The sequence below is a fragment of the Delphinus delphis genome, chromosome 8 (genome assembly GCF_949987515.2).
Source record: "Delphinus delphis chromosome 8, mDelDel1.2, whole genome shotgun sequence".
Lineage (NCBI taxonomy): Eukaryota > Metazoa > Chordata > Mammalia > Artiodactyla > Delphinidae > Delphinus > Delphinus delphis.
In genome coordinates this window covers 76,558,673-76,581,297 of record NC_082690.1, presented here as the reverse complement: position 1 = coordinate 76,581,297, position 22,625 = coordinate 76,558,673, and the positions used below count along the sequence as shown (strand labels likewise).

The following is a 22,625-nucleotide window of genomic DNA, read 5'->3' as shown; positions in this document are numbered from 1 at the left end:
TTCTATTCAGCAGAATTCTGAGAACAGTTATATTTCATCAAGTTAACTTGAGGAACTCAGCTATTTGTCAGCAAGAATAAAGTCAGAAAATGTCAGAGCTTCAGAGCTGGGAGGGTGTTCAAAAACCACTCAGGATAACCAATCCCTTTATTCTCCAGATGGGAAAGCCCAAGCCCAGGGAGCCAACATGACTTGTCTTGGATTATATAAAGGGGCAGTGGCAGGTCTAGGGCATGAACCCCAATAATTTTGTTTTATCTGTGATCCCATTGCAACTGGAATTGAAAGTTAATGTGCCTTTAGACTAATGGCAATATACTAATTTCCACCCTGAATTCATAGTGATAGACATGCCCTTCCACCCGCCAACACTCCTTTTTTTTAATCTTTGAGAAGCAGTCCAATAGACTATGATGAGATCTGTCAAGAATGATGGCTTTCATCTGTGACATTTATTCTCATGCACACTTTTGTTAGCTTTGTACAGAAGATCTTCATTTGGATTCATAAATCTGTTCATGAACACATATAATTCTACCTTTACCTTGACTTTATAAAATAAAAACATTCTCCCCAAACTGTTGTATTAAGTTCTGTGGCTTCAGAAAACTGTCAAATGCTCTTGAAGAGCATGACAATATCTCCATTGGCAGCCCAGAGATTAAAAAAAAAAAAAAAAAACTGGAAAGAGATAAGACTTGTGTTCTCTGGGAAATATATCTTATCTGGTTTGCTTGTTTTTACACTTTAAAATATAGAAAAGTACCAAGAAAAATATAATTAAAAGCCACATGTGAATTCTGAGAATGAACGAATATTGATATTTTCTCATATTTGCTTCAGATCTTCTTTGAAATTAAAAGATGACAATTTTGAAATTTATTTTATGCTTTTCCCAGGTCCATTCCCTTCCTTCCTTTCCAGATGCAATTGCTATGAATACTTTTTAATTTTAACATCTTTATTGGAGTATAATTGCTTTACAATGGTGTGTTAGTTTCTGCTTTATAACAAAGTGAATCAGTTATACATATACATATGTTCCCATATCTCTTCCCTCTTGCATCTCCCTCCCTCCCACCTGCTCTATCCCACCCCTCCAGGCGGTCACAAAGCACCGAGCTGATCTGCTTGTGCTATGCGGCTGCTTCCCACTAGCTATCTACCTTACGTTTGGTAGTGTATATATGTCCATGCCTCTCTCTCACTTTGTCACAGCTTACCCTTCCCCCTCCCCATATCCTCAAGTCCATTCTCTAGTAGGTCTGTGTCTTTATTCCTATCTTAACCCTAGGTTCTTCATGACATTTTTTTCTTAAATTCCATATATATGTGTTAGCATTATGGTATTTGTCTTTCTCTTTCTGACTTACTTCACTCTGTATGACAGACTCTAGGTCTATCCACCTCATTACAAATAGCTCAATTTCATTTCTTTTTATGGCTGAGTAATATTCCATTGTATATATGTGCCACACCTTCTTTATCCATTCATCCAATGATGGACACTTAGGTTGTTTCCATCTCTGGGCTATTGTAAATAGAGCTGCAATGAACATTTTGGTACATGACTCTTTTTGAATTATGGTTTTCTCAGGGTATATGGCCAGTAGTGGGATTGCTGGGTCATATGGTAGTTCTATTTTTAGTTTTTTAAGGAACCTCCATACTGTTTTCCATAGTGGCTGTACCAATTCACATTCCCACCAGCAGTGCAAGAGGGTTCCCTTTTCTCCACACCCTCTCCAGCATTTATTGTTTCTAGATTTTTTGATGATGACCATTCTGACTGGTGTGAGATGATATCTCATTGTAGTTTTGATTTGCATTTCTGTAATGATTAATGATGTTGAGAATTCTTTCATGTGTTTTTTGGCAGTCTGTATATCTTCTTTGGAGAAATGTCTATTTAGGTCTTCTGCCCATTTTTGGATTGGGGTTTTTGGTTTTTTGTTATTGAGCTGCATGAGCTGCTTGTAAATTTTGGAGATTAATCCTTTGTCAGTTGCTTCATTTGCAAATATTTTCTCCCATTCTGTGGGTTGTCTTTTGATCTTGTTTATGGTTTCCTTTGCTGTGCAAAAGCTTTTAAGTTTCATTAGGTCCCATTTGTTTATTTTTGTTTTTATTTCCATTTCTCTAGGAGGTGGGTCAAAAAGGATCTTGCTGTGATTTATGTCATAGAATGTTCTGCCTATGTTTTCCTCTAAGAGTTTGATAGTTTCTGGCCTTACATTTAGGTCTTTAATCCATTTTGAGCTTATTTTTGCGTATGGTGTAAGGGAGTGATCTAATCTCATACTTTTACATGTACCTGTCCAGTTTTCCCAGCACCACTTATTGAAGAGGCTGTCCTTTGCTATGAATACTTTTGTGTGTATCCTTCCAACCTATGTTTTTATCCTTTCATTATGCAGTATATACTTTCTTAAATTTGTATAAGTATATATTATATTTTACGTAAGTCGCATCCAACAGTGTTTAATGTTCTGCACTTGTGTCACATAACTGATAACATACAAATTCAAAAAAAATAATTTAGAGAACAAATCTGAGTAATTTAGTTATGGTAAAAATAAAAATTTCTCTAAAGATAGTTTCCAAAATGGTCCATTTTGATGAATCTGACGAAGTTATACTGGAGGAGTTAATGTCTAGTGTTTACTTAGTGTAATGAGGAAGGGGAAAGGGAAAGGACATTTGTTAAACACTACGTGCAGCTTGCTGTGCTAACAAGTTCTCTGTTATTTGATTTAGTTACAAAACCAGCTACTAATGAGGTGTTAGATTGTCATTTTACAAATTAAAAAATTGAGCGTCAGTAGACTTAAGTAACTTCCCAAAGTCACACACCTATTTAGATGCAGTGTACGGTAGTGATGAAGAGTACAGGGTCTGGAGCCAGATGGCTTGTGTTCACTTTCTAACTTGACTCCATTAGTTGTATGACCTCAGATAAGTTACTTAACTTCTCTGTGCCAAAGTTCCCTCATTTATAAATGTGGTTGATAGTAGTATCTACCATCAAGTGTTATTGTGAACATTATGTGAATTAATAGAAATAAAACCCTGAGAATCGTATCTGGCATTTCATAAGCTATAAATAATTCCTATTACCATAATTTTTATACTTGATCCTTCATTCACATCCTCCTTTAAAATAAAATCAAAGGTAAATAACACCTAAACAAACCAACAAACTGTAAAAGACGAAAACTAAATGAAAATGAGAAAGGGAGATAAAAGCAGCAATTGAGCCAAAAAGAGTGTCTCTAAGCTCCTTGAGAAGCAGACAAAGGAGCCATGGTGGATCCCAGGTCCTTTCCTATCTAATCGTTGACAGTGCTCTAATGCATCAGGAAAAGCATTCCTCAAACTCTTTGATATTTATCTAACGCATATTAAGTAAAGTAATAAAACATGTTCTCAAATGTGATTTAACAAAACTGGAGGGGTTTCTTCATTTTGTTTGTTCTTGGTGAAAGCCAAGGGTTTCATTTCATAAAAGCTACTGAATTTGGACAAGAGACAGGATAAGAGTTCAGATTATGCAGCTTTCAGGTGCCTGCTGCATTCAGGGGAAAGCTTGGAGAAGATTGAGCATTTGAAGGGACTGCATAGCATAGACCGATAACCTTCACAAATAAAATGCTTTTGACAGCTGCTGAATGAAAATTCAGGTTTGAGGTCTTGCATGAGATGAAGATGGAGAGAAAAGAAAAACCCACTAATTACATCAGTAGAGTAGAATTAAATGTCAATAGCCCCTATTTGAGGTTAAAACTTAGGGAGGCAGCATGTAGATAAAGGGGAAAAAAATGAAAAGAGAAAATATATAGGTCCTTAAAAACCCAGGGGAGGAGCACAAACAGAAAGAAATTTAGAAAAGAAAAAAATGCACTTAGAAGTTCAGTCCATCCCTCTCCCCTCCTGCAGAGAGTCAGGCAGTGGAGATGGTTGACACTGATTCCCACCCCAGCCCAACCCCACAGCCTAGGCTCCTTGCAACACAGGCATCTCTGAGGCTGAGAAAAGTTTCCTCACCTGAAACTTTTAAAAAATGATGTAGGGAGTACATTGAATGCAGCCCACTTTAGGTCTTTGGGGGATTAAGAAAAATCCTTTCTCAGGAAAGTTAGCAAGTTTCTGGTGTCTAGACAGGAGCTTCGTCTCTCCGTCACATCTGTGTGGCCTGACTGGGCAGCTGGGGGTGTCGCCAACATCTCAAGAAGGGGACTGGACTTTAGGGTCCAAGAGAACAGGGGCTGTTTTCTCCCCCATGTATCCCCCCGATTGCACAGTGTAGCTGCTTAGTAGACATTTATTGAGTGAATAACTAGTAAATGAATCCCAGAAAAGCCAATTGCCAGTAGCACTCTCTGTAGACAAACACAGGAACAATAAACTACAAATAGTAACTTAAATATCCATTATGGTTATAGAAGTTAAAGGTATATGTATATGTGACATCAGGTTTCCCCAAAACACCACGCAAGCAGAAAGATAAAGGGAAAAGGGTGCAAAAATGAAATGTTCATAACTAAGGTATTGCATAAATAGATTAAATATAGCCTATGTTATGTAATATATTAGACTATAGAACTCCAATAATCAAATAGGAAAATATGCATGCCACACTGTTAAACGAAAAAAGTAGTTGGCAACAGTAGATCAAGTATGACTTCAAATTTGTAAATCACAAAGTATATGAGAGTTTTCTGTGTATTTTTCATAGAAAATAACCTAAAAATTTTAACAGTGTTTATCTCTGGATAGTAAGATTTTTGATTACCCTTATTTTCACTGTTCTTAATACTGTTCTTTCCTTAATGAAGATCCCCTCCCCCATCCTACATTTATAATCAGAAGATTAATAAGGTGATTTAAAAGTAAAAAATAAATTACTCTCTTGCTGTAGCCAGATAGCCTGTATTCTTGTTCTAATCCTGCCTGTGGAAACTTTAGGAAGTTAACTATACTGCTTAGACCGTTCCCTTACTTGGAGAATAGAAATACTAATATTGATATGGGGCCTTTCAATTTTACAAGGCAGATGTGTGGATGGAATGAGGGAATGCATGGGAAAGGATTTTGTAAATTGCAAAATACTAGATGCATACAACAGTACAGATGGGGGTGGGCATTGGGATAAGGGGGAAAATGAAAGGGAAAGTGACTTTGCATGATTGAGATCAGAGTAAATGAGTGTGGCCAGTGGTAAAATTTAGAGACATCATTAGAACAATTTTCTTATAGGAACTGTAAACTTTTGTATTATGGAACTGGAAAAATTCCAGAGTGTTAGATTAAGACATTTTCACTCCTGCCCTCAAGTTATGCAGAGATGGCTTGTGGGCCTCCTTAAAAATTAGGCTAGGCCTCTGGCTGTTGTTTCTTTATGCAGAGGATTACAGGAAGAGAAAATATATTCCCTCACCTCCCACTCTGAGTTTATGTGAGTGGTGGATATGGGGTAGTGGTTGAACCAATAAATATTCTTATTTAATTCCTTAAGTAAAAACCAGTTTAAAAAAATCAAAGTAAAAACACAGCTAATTATAACAACTTCTTTCCAAATCCATAATATCCTCTGTATCCTCTTGATCAAGTCAGTTTCCCTTATTGACCTTCAGTGTTCTCATTTGTTAAATAAGGAGTGTCAACTAAATCATCCTGTGAGTCCCGTTAAGTAATAAGTTCTATGAATCTCAGTTACCAATGTTATATAGTGATGGTCTTCCCTTTCTACACATCTGTAAAATTGGAAATCAGGGCAAATGATCACCTTTCCAGTGACATAGACATTCCATTGGCTTCCCTGAGAAATCTTGCTCACTATTTGCTGGTTTGGCTGACACGTTATACTAAAATATCATGACTCAATTTTACCTTGGGAAAGTTATTGAAACTTTGTGAGCTTCAATTCCTTCATTTGTAATCTGGGAACAAAAAGAGTACCTACTTTGGAGGGTCCTTGTGGTGTTCCATAAGATACTCCACAGAAAATGGTTCGGGCAGTTCCCGCACAAGGTATATGTACAGTCAAAATTAGACAGTATTGGGGCTTCCCTGGTGGCGCAGTTGTTGAGAATCTACCTGCCAATGCAGAGGATATGGGTTCGAGCCCTGGTCTGGGAAGATCCCACATGCCGCGGAGCATCTAGGCCCGTGAGCCACAATTACTGAGCCTGCGCGTCTCGAGCCTGTGCTCCACAACAAGAGAGACCACGATGGTGAGAGGCCCGCGCACCGCGATGAAGAGTGGCCTGCGCTTGCCGCAACTAGAGAAAGCCCTCGCACAGGAATGAAGACCCAACACAGCCATAAATAAACAAATAAAATTGGGTAGTATCATTGACCTGACAAGTGTTGAGTTTTTTCCTAATTTTTTTCAAGCTTAGCACAAGTTGTGAGAAGACAGGCATTGAAAGATAAGAGTTTGACTCAGAGACCTCCTATTTCTTGATGTAAAACTCTCTTTGTGGAACCACATCCCACACAATCTAAAGAATGCCATGTTCTTCCATTAAACCTCAAGTGGCTGAAAAGGTTGATGTTCTTGAGCCTGCATTTGATTTTGTTGGGACGTACACAAGCTAAACTATACAAAGCCAAGCTACAACAACATAAAATAAACCCAAATTAATGTACTGTTTTTTTGCAAAAGGATAAATAGAACATTTTATTAATACTTTTTTTTTTTTACTGCAGCAAAATGATATTCCACATCTTTTCATTCAACACAACAGAAGCGATGATCACATTACATCACTTTGAGACGCAAAGCAAAAGATATTTTTATTATCTTAAGGTCAAGAATCGTTTGCATTTTTAAAACAAACCTTATGTTTTATATTTGCATTAGCAGGGCCTCCAGTCACTAGCACAATACAATGAACAGATCAAATATCCAGAATAGACAATTAAACACACCAATAGTATTTTAAGTTGAATTGGGAAATGCATCACTGTCATTCTAGAACATTATAAAGAGGTCTGATGTTAACTTTTTAAAGGAAAAAAATCATTCCAACCACCCAAACAGCTACCACAAGCAAAATGAAGATAATATACAGACAGGAAATTTTATTCATTGCACTTATTGCTCGGTACACAAATGTTACAATTCCTGTTGAGTTATATTAAGAAATGACAAGCAAAATGCCTCTGCCCCATCTAAAATTCTATGACTCTATGAAAGTAGAAATTGCAGTCCCCTAACCCAACATTAGGTGTATGCTATTTTTGGTTTTTTCTGAAGATTGTTTATTATGTATCTGTGTATGGATATGTATAAGATATACAGATATATAGATAGATATAATTTTCATATAATTTATTGTCCTATATATTTAAGACAAATATTTTAATGGGAATTTAAGTAATAAAATTGTCTACTTACAATATCTCTATTAAGTTTATCTTTTCATATTATATATAGCTCTGTGGCACACGTTTTATCTATATTTAATTACTAAGGAAGAAGGATATCTATATCATTTCTATTTCTTTTGTTGTTAATATTGCATTTTAAGGGCTATATCTCCATAGTAAATTTCTTATTAGATTCTTTATGGTGTATGCATCTTTTTTTTTTTCTAATGCCAGTTACAACCAGTACAAAGTTGTAATAAAAAATACATTGGAGTTTATTTATTTTTAATATTTTTTGCAAAAAAGTGATATGCTACATGAAAAGTCAGATTTTATTGAAGTGTGAAGTGTTTTATACTGTTAGATAAATGAATGGAAGAACATGAAGCATACCCCTCACTTTACAAGTTCCTTTTCACAGATATAAATGTTTGTGCCAAAGCATTTCATATAAAACACTGCAAGATATTCCTCTTGAGAATCAACAAAATATTCTACATTATGTAATAACAATAATTATTTAGTACACCTTGCTAGTTGCTAGCCCACAACATTCTTCTCTGCATGACAGATATCTCAACTCCATGATTTAAGTCAGTAAATGTCGCCAACATCTAATGCAGCCAACATGACAATTTCACTTTTTTTTAGCAGGATTTCTGCACGATATCTTGCCCTACAGTGTAACAAATACATAAGTGCATTTTGCATGATCAAGTAGCTTTGGCTTCCTAACCTCTGTAGGATGGGATGTGCCAACTGTTTTAGTTGTGCTTTATTAAATGGTGATGAGTTTTTGCTCATATGAATCCAATGATTAACTACTTGCTTCTACAGTTTTGACCAGTCAACCTTTAAATCACAAATGCAAGAATGGATGACTTGAATGGAAATGATGGAATTTCACAACTTCTATAGATTGCACTTGGTGGCAACTTCATGAGTTTGTTTTGATTTCATTTTTACAGCAAGACTTGCCTGGCTGATATGTTTACATGTTTACACCACATTTTTAAAAAAATTTTTGTGCAATCACAATTAATTTAATCACAAACACTAAAAATAAATCCAGCAATTAGCTTTGTTATGAATAATCACCTCGGTCCTTGTAAGTGTATGAGTCTTGTACGTCTTCTTGTACAAATTCCTCTTTCTTTTCCCAATCATTAGGCCAACCTCCGTTGGCTTGTGTTGTGGCACCATAAGACTTGGTGGTACCATAATTTATATAATTTTGAGTAATGTCCCCTGTTTCTTCATCAAGCTCATCTTCATGGATAAATCCACATTTTTCTTCACTTGTTTCCTCAGGGTCTGCCCAGGGTTGCTTCTCCCCTGAGGCGAATATTGCATAAAATATAACTCCACCATAGTGGACTAGGGCAGCGATCAGGAAGACATACTGCCACTCTTCACGTGACTGCAGTGACAAAAAGTGGCAGTGTGAGAACAAACTCCCCATGTTTGAAAAGCCTAACATCTCTGAATGTTCCACCATCAAGCTTTTCATAAAATGCTATCTTCAGGGGAAACACCTGTTCTGATCACACAAAGCAAATAATGTGATAGAAATGCTCTATAATACTATGACTTTCATTCAAAAAATTAAAAAAAAATTTTAATCTAAAGTTCTGAAATAGAACTCCAAATATATCTAAGGTCTGCTAATTTTTAAAATATTCATAACCTATCTTTTAATTTCCATTGAGTTACATATTTTTTCTCCCACTTCTTTTATTTCCTTTTGGTAAACCATAATTTAGAAGCTCTACCTATAAAGACAAATAGCTGATAACAATATTCTTCCATCAGTTACTGCAGAGAAGTCTGAATTGATGTTTACAAATAAAGCTCAGAAGACTTCCACTTGTTTTTAATAATGAGCTAGGTTGTTGTTGTTTTGCCTCACCAGGGATATCAGAAATATTAAAAGGTGTTGAAAAGCATACATTTATTGGTTGAGGAAGAGGGTTCCCTCAGAGCTCTTAGAGATAAATTCTCTTCTGAACCTCAGTTATCTCCCCTACTCAGAGGTGTGGTGACTGGGTCACAAAGAGAATGCCAAAGAGAATATTTTAATGCTTTTCCCCAACCATGAGAGAGATATTCTACAAGTGAACATCTCTTTTGCTCTATCTTACCTTATTCTTTGTCATTGCACCAACAATAATAGGGCAAACCATTCCTGACAATGTGCCAACACCATTTGAAATGCCCATTAAGATACTGGCATATCTTGGAGCAATATCCAAGTGGTTAACGTTGAAACCTGAAATACACACAGAAGATGTGGCTCAGAGAATCCCGAACTTCTAAGAAGTGGGTGACTATAGAGTATCCTCTACCACATTCACCACCCTCCTTAAAAGATACCAGGTTCATAGCATGTGCTTAATAACTACTTTTTGATAATTTAGCTCAGGGGTATAATGAGAATGAAAGGAGGTATGATTTGTTATCCAATACTTAATATGGGATAGTCACTCCACAGAGAGGAGGAGATATTCACTTAAAAAAAAAGAGTAAGGGTAAGCAGGGGAAAAGTGAGTAGTGAGTCGTAACATATCCAAATAATAATTTCTAAATGTTTTATTATTTTTATTTTCTAGTGGAAATATGTTGAGTAAACCTTCTCAGCATTCAAAATGTTAAAGGGGAAAGTAGAATGTATAGACTTTTTATCACTAACAAAAATCAAAGTGTTACAAGTACGTATTTTTTTAAAAAGTATCTTACCAGAGATAGCAAATCCACTGAATCCCACTGCAAGTACCAAGAACGAGATTGCTACCCCTCTAGTATGAGAATAACCAACAACCAGAAGCAGCGTTGCTTCCATGCCAAAACCTTCAGAAACAGACACGTGAAAATATTTCAGAAATTTATGTAAATTCTTCTGATGAGTCAAAACTGTTAAAAATGATCACACATCAATACTTGACCTAGCAAACCACTTCAGGGAGTCTATCTTAAAAAATAATAATAACAGTAATAATTTATGCACAGAGGTTACTGAAGCCTTCTTTGTGTTTTAATAAAAACGTCAAAAACAACCTTAAGTTTCAATGGTGGGAAAGGTAAAGTTAGTCATGCAATTATTTAAAACTAGGAGTTATGAAAATTTGAAGATGGGAGAATGATTATGAATGAACAGCGAGGGTGCAAATTTAACAGCATATTTGATACGCATGGAAAAAGTTGACTCACTCACGTCAGTTGGAACTTCATGAAATAAACACATGTTCTTAACACCATTTATGTACTTACCACCACAATTCATGATCTTTCTTACTGTAGTAGTTGAAAGAATTTGCTTGCTTCTTAGAAAATCTGCAATCTGCCCTCCAATAGGCACAATAATTGTCATTACTAAGTGTGGCACAGCAGATAGCATGCCAACCTGATGAAAAACCGAAAGGGGAGAAATATACGTGACCGTAAGTAATATGGGCAATTTAATAGTCTCATAAGCTCTTTATGGACAAGGAAGAAAAAAAATACTGTCTCTAAATGACCACTTACTTACTTAGTCCCAGAATAAGCAATAACTTCCACAGAATAAATGAGAAAAGCTAAGCAAATTTACTTTGATCCTTTTTTATCTTCTAGAAGATAATACTTTTTTTCTGAGTCAGTAAATTTTGAGTTTATGAGTAAACTATCCTGAATTTTATCAGAGAGTGATTCACATTTATGTATCCTTTTTATAGTCTTAAATATGTTTGCAAAATCTCATCATTAGCATGAGAGCGTGAGAGAAAGAGAGACAGACAGAGTCAGAGAGAAGAGAAATACATTAGACAAACCTTGAAGAGACTATTTTAAAATTCATTTTAATTTATAATAAGGCTAAAACCCTAATTCCATTTTAAATATATATCTCTTATGAGTTTTATATTTAGTTTCTAAAGATTAAGAGCCCAGAAAAATGCAAATCAATTCTCAGTTTTAGGCATTTCCTTGTCAAATACCAATACTTGGTCACATTGTCATAGAGCGGTATATAGTTTCTGTACTAATTTCATACTAAATGGCCCAATCTAAAGCCTAACCTGCCAGCATCAATTAAACACACGTTCTGATCAATAATTATATGTAAGACATTGTCCTCTGGACATCACGGGGGCAGAAATTATGAACAAAATACATGTTAATTGTATATTACCACATATATGGACTTAGTACATTTTGTATGTATAAAGACACAAGGAAGATTTTTACTAAGTATACTTTGAAGCGCAATTCCTGGAAAATGTTAAGTATTAGATACATGTTTATTATTTGTATAAACATGCCCTTCCGAACTAGATTACTGAAGGTTTGAGAAAAGATTCTATTTTATAATGCTGTATACTGTGGTGTCATGACCATTGACTTGGTATGGTTAGTAATTAAGATAGTAAAAGACTCTAAAATACCTTAAATATCCAAGCACTTTAATTCTCTCTTTCACTCCAGATGGAAAATTTTTAATATTATTATTCTCAGTGCATTGACGAAGAAACTGTGACTTAGAGGAGGGTTATGCCATTCTCAAGGGGTTGAGAAGTTTTATATATGAGTATAGGCTGAGACTCTGTGTGTGTGTGTGTGTGTATGAAAAAGCCATTGCACTTGTGGTTTTGTCTACAGGATACTCAATTTAACTAAGGTTGGTTAGAACCATTCTCCATGTAAATATTTTAGTTCACTTAAATTTTGTTGCACTTCTGAAAAATGGTCTTAATACCATTATTTACAGGTAAGAAAACTGAGGATGACAATTATTCAAGAGCAGGCCCAAGATTATGTTATGTATCAACAGTCTCTTGCAGAGCTTGGATTTGGGACCATGTCAGCCTGGCTCCAAAGCCCATGCTTTATTTCCTCAATCACCTCCTTTTCACATTTTTCAGGTTAAGTCAGTAATTTTTTTTAACCAGTATAATTAAAATCTTCAGGCCAATCTGTGTGTGTAGAATTTATCCAAAATTTTAGTTAAAAATATGGTAAGTGAATCAGAGCAACATATCTGATTATATTTAGTTTTTGCAAGAGATCGTTGCTTTTACTCAGGCATTTTCAATTAATTGGAGCTACAAGGCCAGAATGACCACACAGTTTCATTAACATCAATTGGCTCCTTCACTCTCCCCGACGAGACCTGACTTTATTAATAGCCTCTCAGTGTCATATTTGTCCTAGATTGTGAAAATGGACTCACACCTCCAGCAGCCTTTGTTGAGAAGTATAACACCTCTCAGAGCTCCCAAAGGCTACCCTGCAATGTTTGATCAGCTCCAGAGAGAGGAGCCCTGTCTAAAGCAGTCATTCTTCTCAAGAATGGAGGAAACAGTTTCCTTAGAAACAGGGATTACAAAAGAGCTCTTAGAATAGAGACTCCTAAATTCAGGTTTTCTTCAGTTCCAGGCCTTAGATAGTCTTTCAAGTAGAGACATAATATGAATAGCGAGCCCAGCTGGACTTACGTAATGACATGAAGAGAAATAGCAAGTCCATGGCCAGTATAGACAAATAGGTTCAGCAAAGGGCTTGGCACAGAGATGGCATTGAACAAATACTTGTGAAATGCTTAAATGAATTACAGTTTACCTGAATTTGAATGGCATAGTAAAGGGAATTGAAACATAAATCAAAGGATATGGGCTTACACTTGATTCTGTCACTTATTGTTAGCTTGGCCTTAGGCAATTTAAATACCTTCCCTAGTCTCTGTTTCTCCGTCATTTCCATAGAAATGACAAAAGTTATCCAGCTGGTAGACCAAACAAGGTTGTTCATGAGTATGAAAGGACTTTGTAAATTTCATGTAAAGTAGTATTTTTATGTTCATTTTATCCTTCTAAAAATCTCAAAATGATTATATTTTCATAGCGACAAATAAATGTCTGTAGCATTGAGAATGCTGTGCTATAATTGGAAATGTATTATTTTTGTCTACACCACCAAGCTGTGAACTCTTGAGGAAAGGAACCACGTTTTTATTTCTGAATCTAACACATAAATCTTCACATATCATGTTCCACAAATGCTTGCTAAATGATTAAACTGGATAAATAACATACAAGAATGTTTTCAGATATTTTTGCTATCCTCAAATCTTTTAGCCAGACAGATTTCTGAGAGCATTGAAGGAGAGTTAGATTGATAATTATATAAATACAATTCTATTGTAATAAAAGAATTTTTGTTCACTGTTGTATTGTCTTTGACCTGAAACTTAAAGGGAATTATGTTTATTTACAGGGAAAAGGCTATATTGCTACCCACCTCAACCAGGATGTAAGCTCTCTGAGGGCAGAGAATAGGTCTGTTTTGTCTGTGCTCCCAGCAACAAAGAGCCATTTCTATCAGGCACTTGATTGTAGTAGGCACTCAAACACCTTACTTAGTCTTTGTTTATTAGAAGTTATTTGTTGAATAAATGAATAACTCATGAAATTTAGAAGATAAAATCTTGGCAAAGGAACTTAATGGTCACTTAAGTAAAAAAATAATGCTCTAGTTAAAGAAGGATAATTTTTACATACCTTGCTGATTTCAAATCCAAAGACTTCCTCAAAATATGCTGGCTGACTAATAAGCAATAAATAAAAAGTCCAGCTTCTGCAGAAGTTTGCAACAATTATTGCATAGACTGGCATAGATGTAAAAAATTTCCTCCATGGAGTCCTGAATTTCTGAAATCCCAAAAAGAGAGCCATTCTGACCATTATAAATATTTTCTAACTTAAATGGGAATAATAGATACTTCGCATTTTTAGGATATGTACGTTGGGGCATGAGTAGGAGGTAGGCAGGAGGTAGTGAATCATTAATTGCAACAGTCCAGTCAACCTTAGCTGCATGAATAATTGTTGAAAGAAGAGAAAAGGATATCAGTCTCTCCTTCTGATTAAATTGATTTGGTTTTAGAAATATACAAGATTCTATATTTATAGAAAAGTAATTCCAAAAGCAGAGATCCTAGTTTCCAAGATCTTTGTTTTGTTTTGGCAGTGATAGATCAGGTCTCAGCTAAAACTCACTGCCAAATCAGTGACCTTGTTGGTATCTGACATATTTTATTTAAAATGTTGAAAATTCAATGTATCAATAGTTAGGAGGAGAAAAATAAGAAGAATTAAGAGTGCAATATCCTAGGCCCTATCAAAAGTCAATGATAACACTACCTAACTACAAATTCTCTTGATAGCCAGTGCATATCAGTATGAGCTCTGTGACACTGGAGTGCAAGATTCGGTAAAACTCACATGGTATACATCTGGGTTAAAGCATGTGGCCACCCAGCAAACCATGGATACATCATAACTAGTTATTTATGATATTCAAGACATTCAAAATTAACTTAAATATGATTGGCTTTGCTTATGACACTCAAAAAATTACACCTAGTATACTTAAAGATCCTGTGTATGCCCAAATATAAAACAAGTATCTTTCCCCAAGACTAATATTTTTAGACCTTAACATATCTCTCACAGTTCCAAACACTTTCTCAATTCTTTATTTTGAGCACTGAAATACTGTTTGGTGAAGAAACAATAGCCTACTCTAACTGTGTTTAATGTTAGCTTTGGATTATTAACCTGACCAAAATAGTAAAAGAGGTGGCATACATATTTTACACAGATTTAGTAATTATTCCTGGATGTAGAACCTCATAATTGCTAGTATTAATTGTGAATCTAATGAAACTTCTTACAGATCACTTTAAAGCAATATAGTAGGAAGACATAATGTGGTGCTCACAAGGAACAAATCAAAACACAAAAACCTGTCCTAATAATAAACAGTGAGTATTGTGGCTTTAGATAAAAGTTCTAGTGACACCAACATAGATAGATTCAAAAAGTGCAGAGTTAAAATAATTTTTTCTGATGTGTCTGGAAAAGTGGTGTTGATGAATCTGCTTATTTCAAAGATGGCCAAATGCAGGAATGTCTATTATAGCATTATAGTTGAATAAGTAATAACTTCAGAACATTATAAGAAAATATTTTTTTCCTGCTGAGAAGGTGTTGTTTTTAATTCATACCAGGATCATCTCTATTAAGTACTTTTTCTTCAGGCTGCAAAACATTTCAACAAATATAAGAGAAAAGTGTCTAATCATATATCTTAAAAAATTGTTGGTAGCTGTAGGAGGGCTTATGGTATTCTGATAACATTCTATTTACTGAACTGCTGTTTGCTTCACAGGTGTGTTTAGTTTATAAAAAATAAGCAAGCTATTTGCGTACGATTTGTGCGCTTTTCTGTATATATTTATATTTAATTATCTTGTAAAGAAAAAAATAGAGATTTAAAAGACATTAGAGCCAACTGCAATATGTGATCCTTAATTGGATCCAGACTCAAAACAAATGGCTACAAAAGACATGAATATTGACTAGGTATTAGGATTTGAATCGGGTATCAGAAACTTGAAAATGATCTAGTTATTAGATAATGTTAGAGAATTATTTTCAGTTGTGTTAGGTATGATGATAGTACTTAGTCTGTGAAGGAGAATATTCTTATTTTTCTAGAGATGCATGTATTTTGGGGTAAAGAGTTATGATACGTCATTTACTTTAAAATCGTTCAGCAAAAAGAAAAGCGAAATAAATAAGGCAAGATGTTAAAAACTTGTTTCTATACAGTGGATATATGGATGTTCCTGTTACTTATTCTTTCAATTGTTATTGAAATTGATCACAAAAAGCTCAAAATAACTAAAGTACAAGTCCTATTCCCACTTGATCTCATTTTTAAATTTACTTCAGGAAAGTAAAAAACATCAGAAGTAAAATATTGTGTCTAGAAACACAGTAAGGTCTAGAAAATGGGGAGTTTGAGCTTATCTATACTGTTTTATCAATCTACCAATTATTCCTTTTTGGCTCATTTCCAGAAATTGGTCTTCAATTAGACTAAATTTCTTATTGTTTTAAAAAATTTATGCCTGACCTGGACACACAACCTCTTGAGAACTGGTAAATAAAAGAAGTATATTTGATCACTAAAGATATGGGCCAATCAGACTATTTTTGACTAGAAACTGAAGCAAAGTACTGAACTCACCATAGATTAGTCTATGTTTAGATTCCATTCAGAGCAACTGGAGCTGGTGGGCACCAGAGCTTACTGCCAACATCCACACCACCCCGCACATCACCACTTGCTTCTTGAGTAGCTACCATTAGAAAGAAATGACCAGTCTCTTTACAGAAAGAAAGAGGAGGGGCACGTTCTAATGCCACTCTATTTAGCTAATGGAACAATTATAATTTAAGATTTTTTTTAAGTACTGGTTTGACTTCTGAATGATATCCAATATGGCATTTTTCTTATTCATTAAAGGCCAAGATACCCTCAGCAACAATGGGTGACAGACCTTTTTTTTTACCTAGGATGAGATGTCAAAGACAGGCCTTCCCTAATAAATGAAGTAGAGAATCAGAGCTGAAATAAAATAGAGTTGAAATTGGAGAGAAGCCTTTAAAAGAAAGAGGAGAAGCATAATGCATGAAGGGCATTGGTTCCTCAGCCAATGTAACTTCCTCAGCCAGAGTAACTTCCAACTTTTAGCATAAAGAAATTGAGCTACTGATTAGGTGCTGAATTACTGAACCTGTCTAAATACATTACTTTGGCTTAACAGTTTTCTTTTCTTTTCTTTTTTGTAGCATCAGATGGCTATTCATGAATTACTATTTATGATGTATTAATATGTGTGCTAAAATATTTACTTATTGATATACAACTGCATTTCTCTCTACATCAGCAAATCCTGCCCAAGAAGCTAAATCATAATCAGAAAAAGGCTTCACAACATTATCTTTATAATACTTGATCTTCATATAGTAGTCCTAAAAAATTGGTAACATTTTATCAATAAAATGGTTATATTATATTAAGAATACTTTTCAGGTTAGCTACCTATGGTTGGCATGCTAATGCTTACTAATGCTTACTAAATCACATAGAAATACACATGTATAAAACTTAGATTTAAAATATTCAATGAACAAAACTAGCCCTTTTCATGACTGTGTTAGGTGATTTGACATTTCCTATAATCTAAATTTAACAAATATTGGTTGAATTTGTTTCAATTATAAGCTATGTTGACCTGTTTTTAAAAACTTGCTGAGGTTTACAGTCATAGCTATAATTCAGTTGAAATTTGAAGATGCATAAGAAAAGATAAGGAAAAGAAAATAAATCATAGATGGAGGAAGTAGCAATAATTTCTAAATCAGGGAATATGCATGGAGTAAAGAAAACAATCATGATTGATACCAAATTGGTTTTGTTGAATAGGGACTCATAAAATAATCTTGTTGGTCGAAGGGAGGTGAGATGGAGAACAAGAATAGGAATATACACCATAATAAAGTTCTTACTTCCATTGCACCTAAAAGATTTGCACTCTCTCCAATGCTTTCTTCTATGTACCTACGTTCTTCATCTGTAATAGTAGGATGCTTTGCAGGACTCTCATAAGACACCAAAAGCCAAAACATGTACCAGATCATTCCAAAGCTTCCTGAAAGCAAAAGTTCAAAAGGAAAAGCCATCATAAATACTTCCATTTAACAGTCATTTACTGGAATAAAACTACAATAATCTTGTGATATTCCATAGAATATGAATTCAAGCTTATGTTTCTCCAAATGAATCTAGCCATCTTTGCTTGTCTTTTGCCACCAGACTTCAAGCATCCTGAAGATTGGTCCTGTAGTTTTATCTCTTTGTCACTATTAAATAATGTGATACACAGGAAATTCACAATAAACAATTATTGAATGGTGTAGTTTGGAACATGTTCATACAACCAACAAAGATTTACTGAGAAGCTACTCTTCCAGGCACTCTGCTGAGTGAGAGAAATATGATAAACAAGACAAAAGTCCTGTCCTCAAAAAATTTCTCTAGGAGTGAATCCTTTTATTTTTGTCTGTCTTTAATATGTGCCAGTGGTCTGCATTTCCAGGGAAAAGAAATGCTTGTTTCCCTCTCCTGTTAGCACTTCCAGATCTAGTAAACAGACTATTAAATAAAATCTAGAAGAATATTTTAGCCTGAATAACTATTATACATGAAAAATGGGCTTCTGTAATTAATGTGATAACATTCAGCAGTTTATGTGACTGTATACCACAGCACATACTATTGCCTATTGATCATTGTTTGGGCAGATGAAAGTTATGAATTCCAATATAATAAATATACTACTGCAAGTTCTTTTTCATCCCTTTATATAGCACTCTCACCATTAAAATATACCCTTATTGTGCAATATAAATCTGAAGCATTAATAATAGAAAACTTTCACATAATTCATTCTGGTTTCCCAGCAACTGGCCATTTCATTTCTGCCTCATGCTGTTCTATTTCCCCCCTGGGTAACAAAATAAATGCCCCTGACCTCTATAATACTGTTTTGGGGTTTTTTTTGACTGTTCAATCTCCAAGTGTTCCTGAATACCATAACTTCTGATGTGCTGTGCCCTTTTAATTACTGAACATGGCAGCAAACACTATTTGGAATCAGATGGTGTATGAAAATTTGGTATAGTGTAGCAGTTATGGAGTATGGCTCTTCCCAGATGAGAATCCTGGCTGTGTCACTCATTAGCTCCATCTTCTAATCAGTAACTAAATCCCTGAAAATCTCCGCTATGAAATAATTCCTTTTTTTTATAAGATTGTTGCAAACAGAAGTTAAAGGAGGTAATACATAAAACAACTAGCACAGAGGATGGCACAAAATAAGCACTCAATAAATGAGAACTCTTGTAATTTAGTAATAATTATCATTTCCACTAACTGAATACATCTAAAATGCCAGACACTCTGCTAATTGCTATATATGCATTATATTTTTTTAACTTAAGCTGCCATATGGGTCTTATCTCATTAATTTTTAAAATATGAATATTGAATGTGTGGCTCAAAGACCAAATTTTTGTTACACACAGCAAGTAAACAAGTACAATTATATGACATTTTCAGATTGATATTTAAACTTTGTAGCATTCAATGATAAATATTGAGATATAACTTGAAATAATGAGGTTGGTTGTCATGAGTCCTCTGTGGAAATTAATATTCTTACTCTAAAGTCACATCACATCTTCAATTAAGTAATGGACTAAGGCACAAATCAGAGAATTTAATGGATGGCAATACCAACTTGTAATATATACCCTATAAGTAAGTGCTTTAAACCTCTTTGAATTATGGGCTTTTAAAAAAATCAAACAAAAGGTATGGATTAAAATCTGATAAAAAGATCTCCCTAGAACACAAAAATATGTACAAGTACATGTATGGCTTACCATTTAGGGCATTCATGAATCCAAAACCCAACCACGGCTTTTTTTTTTTTAACATCTTTATTGGAGTATAATTGCTTTACAATGTTGTGTTCGTTTCTGCTGTATAACAAAGTGAATCAGCTATATGTATACATACATCCCCATACCCCCTCCCTCTTGAGTCTCCCTCCCACCCTCCCTATCCCACCCCTCTAGGTGGTCACAAAGCACCGAGCAGATGTCCCTGTGCTATGCAGTTGCTTCCCGAAGTGAGAGAGTAGCACTGACACATATACACTACCAAATGTAAAATAGATAGCTAGTGGGAACCAACCATGGCTTTTGAACCAGGATAAGAGACCCTACCATAAAGTACATTTAACAACATTCTGCAAATACAAGAACTTGCTTTAATGAGAACATTTCAAAATTAGAATGGATCATAGCAAATTTGGAAGCAGCCAGGTCCTGTTCTGCTCACCATGACTTCATTAATCTTTCAGATTCTTCTGCCCATGTTCAAAAATGGTATTAATCAGTGACAACATCAGTTGGAATCCAGATCTCTTATATTTCTTCTTTCCTTTTTATTAAAAAAGAATCTCTTAGAGAGACACTACAGGGATACTTTCAAGTACTATGCTTCCAGGTTCTGGTTAGAAAGTGAACAGAAGGGGAGTTTGGACTTTGGGTTTCGTGTCAGTTTTTTCCACTTAATCTTCTTTAATTCTGGGGAAATATGGACTAAAATGTGCTGCTGCTGCAGCTGACTGCTAATAGTTCATCACAAAACTGAATTTTTGCATTAGCGCTAATATCACCTTTCAGCTTTCTACCCCTATTGAGTCTTGAGGAAGCAGGATTAGGGAAATGACCAAAAAAGCAGTAGCCGAAAAAGAGAAGTGGGTGCTGCCCAGCTTCTTCCTCTTAATCAGCTTTGAATCAAGAGCTAATTTAATTATTTCATAATCAAGGACAACACATACCATACATTACAAAGTTTCCATCAGCAATGTGGTTGCTTTGAAAAACAAAAAATAACAGTGTAGAGAAAATCACAGAGATAAAACATTTTCCTTGATCTTCTCAGAATAAAAGGAAAGGAATCTTAATGAAAAAATAATAATTAGCAAACACAATATAGTCACTGATCTATCTTACTGTTTTAGTTTATGCACATTTCTTTTAACTCTATTGTATAGAAATGCAACATACCATAGACATAGAATACTGAAGACCAGCCAGTATACTGTACAAGAATGCCAGCTAAAGGCATTGCAATCACAGCTCCAGCATAGGAACCTAAAGTAGAAGAGAAAAATGGGAGGAAGATAAGTGAAATGAATAAAATTCTTGACTTCATTTCATGTTTCTTGGTTGGATCACACAAACACACCCTTGCACACTTGGGTGTGTGTGCACTCACACCCATGCACATCCAAACACATACATATGTCTATGTACTTAGCCTTAGGAGTACAAGACTACACAAGTGAATATTACCTACTTACCCAAGTCAGATATATAAAAACAATACAATACTATAATTTAAAAAAACATTTAAAAGACTATAATAAAAATTATTCATGAGTATATTTGAAAACCAGATGAAATGAACAAACTACTATAAAATACAAAATGTAAGACGGAATAGAGGATTTGAGGAGACCAATAATAATTACAGAAATTGAAATGGTGGGTCAAAAACCTTTCCTCACGTATACATACAGACACACCACAAATGGTTTTACAGGTGAGCTTTACCAACTTCCAACTCTTATCAAAGTTGTTCCTAAGCTTTTGCCGGCCATAACTATATCTGCACATAATACTCACCACAAAAGGAGGTGGTTGCCAGTCTACTCCTCTCTAGAGGAGGGGCCCATTTGCTCCATATCCCATGACATGCTGGGTAGGTGACGCCCTATGATGGGAGAAGATATCCATCACCATTTAGGATGCAGGATCATTGGAAAATAAGTACATTCACTTCTCTGATGCAATGCTGTTTCCTTAGAATGGGTGCAAGGTCTTAGGGAAAGCTGCCACTCATGGGCCTTTCTTTGCTCATTCCATGAAATTCCATTTTAAAAACTTTCAGCCCAGACCAGGTAAGACATGGCCTCTTTTTTAGTCAACTGTTCAAATTCTTCCCACCCTTCAAGACTTCCTGCTACCTCAAGTTTCTTCTGATTAAGGCCAAAGAAAAGATCCTCTATTACTCAGTTCATCTGCAATTCTGAACAGTTAGAGTAATTTGAGACACATTTTTGTGAGGCGTTAAACTCAGTTATTCCTAACTATAAGGAATCCCTACAGAGGATGGTGACACTTAGATCCTTGAAGGTCATACTTCCTGAAATTAGTGTCTAGAACTTAAAACCTTAAAAATATTCTTTTTCTGTTATCTTGATCCTATCATTTCTTTTTTCTTTATGGAGAGACAGGAAATTGTTTTCAGTGCCTTAACACTTTATCTGGCTTGTCTACTCCCACCATACTTCATGGAAAGAGAAGGGGCAACAGGTACGCCATTCTCAAGTTTTTAAATGATGTTCTTTCAAAGGCTACAGGCTGATGGAGCAAAAGTCAATCATTAGAGTTAGACGCCAAAAGTATACATTCAATGAAATGTTTTAGTGAAAACTCAGATCGTGATTTAAAGCCAACAGGGACTTGTTATAAAACTCTCCAAAGGTATTAATTCAAGGTTATCACCAGCAGAGGATGGACTCAAAATTTTTATCACAGCACATTAACAAAAGTGCCTGTTGTTTTTTTTTTTAAGTCAAATAGTCACTAGACATTTCTTTAACACCACTAAATTCTAGAGAAGTGGGGTAAGCTGTCACAGTTGTAGTTTGTCATCATTTAAAGACATCTGATTTCTAATTTTCCAATTTTTTTAGCACTCTGTAGACACAACCTAATAAAATATATTTA

General features: G+C 35.0%; 1 protein-coding gene across 1 annotated transcript in view; it reads right to left on the bottom strand.

Annotated features, from left to right (window-relative positions):
- Window positions 1-6,660: 6,660 nt before the first annotated feature.
- Window positions 6,661-22,625, bottom strand: part of SLC17A6 (solute carrier family 17 member 6) — a 38,137-nt gene continuing 22,172 nt past the window's right edge. The window contains exons 5-12 of the mRNA XM_060017351.1: window positions 21,519-21,606; window positions 20,898-20,984; window positions 17,766-17,908; window positions 13,905-14,054; window positions 10,642-10,774; window positions 10,111-10,221; window positions 9,516-9,643; window positions 6,661-8,794 (exon numbers count right to left, since the gene is read on the bottom strand). Coding sequence (XP_059873334.1) covers window positions 8,459-8,794; window positions 9,516-9,643; window positions 10,111-10,221; window positions 10,642-10,774; window positions 13,905-14,054; window positions 17,766-17,908; window positions 20,898-20,984; window positions 21,519-21,606 — 1,176 coding nt within the window. The 3' untranslated portion in view covers window positions 6,661-8,458. The remainder of the gene's footprint in view (window positions 8,795-9,515; window positions 9,644-10,110; window positions 10,222-10,641; window positions 10,775-13,904; window positions 14,055-17,765; window positions 17,909-20,897; window positions 20,985-21,518; window positions 21,607-22,625) is intronic.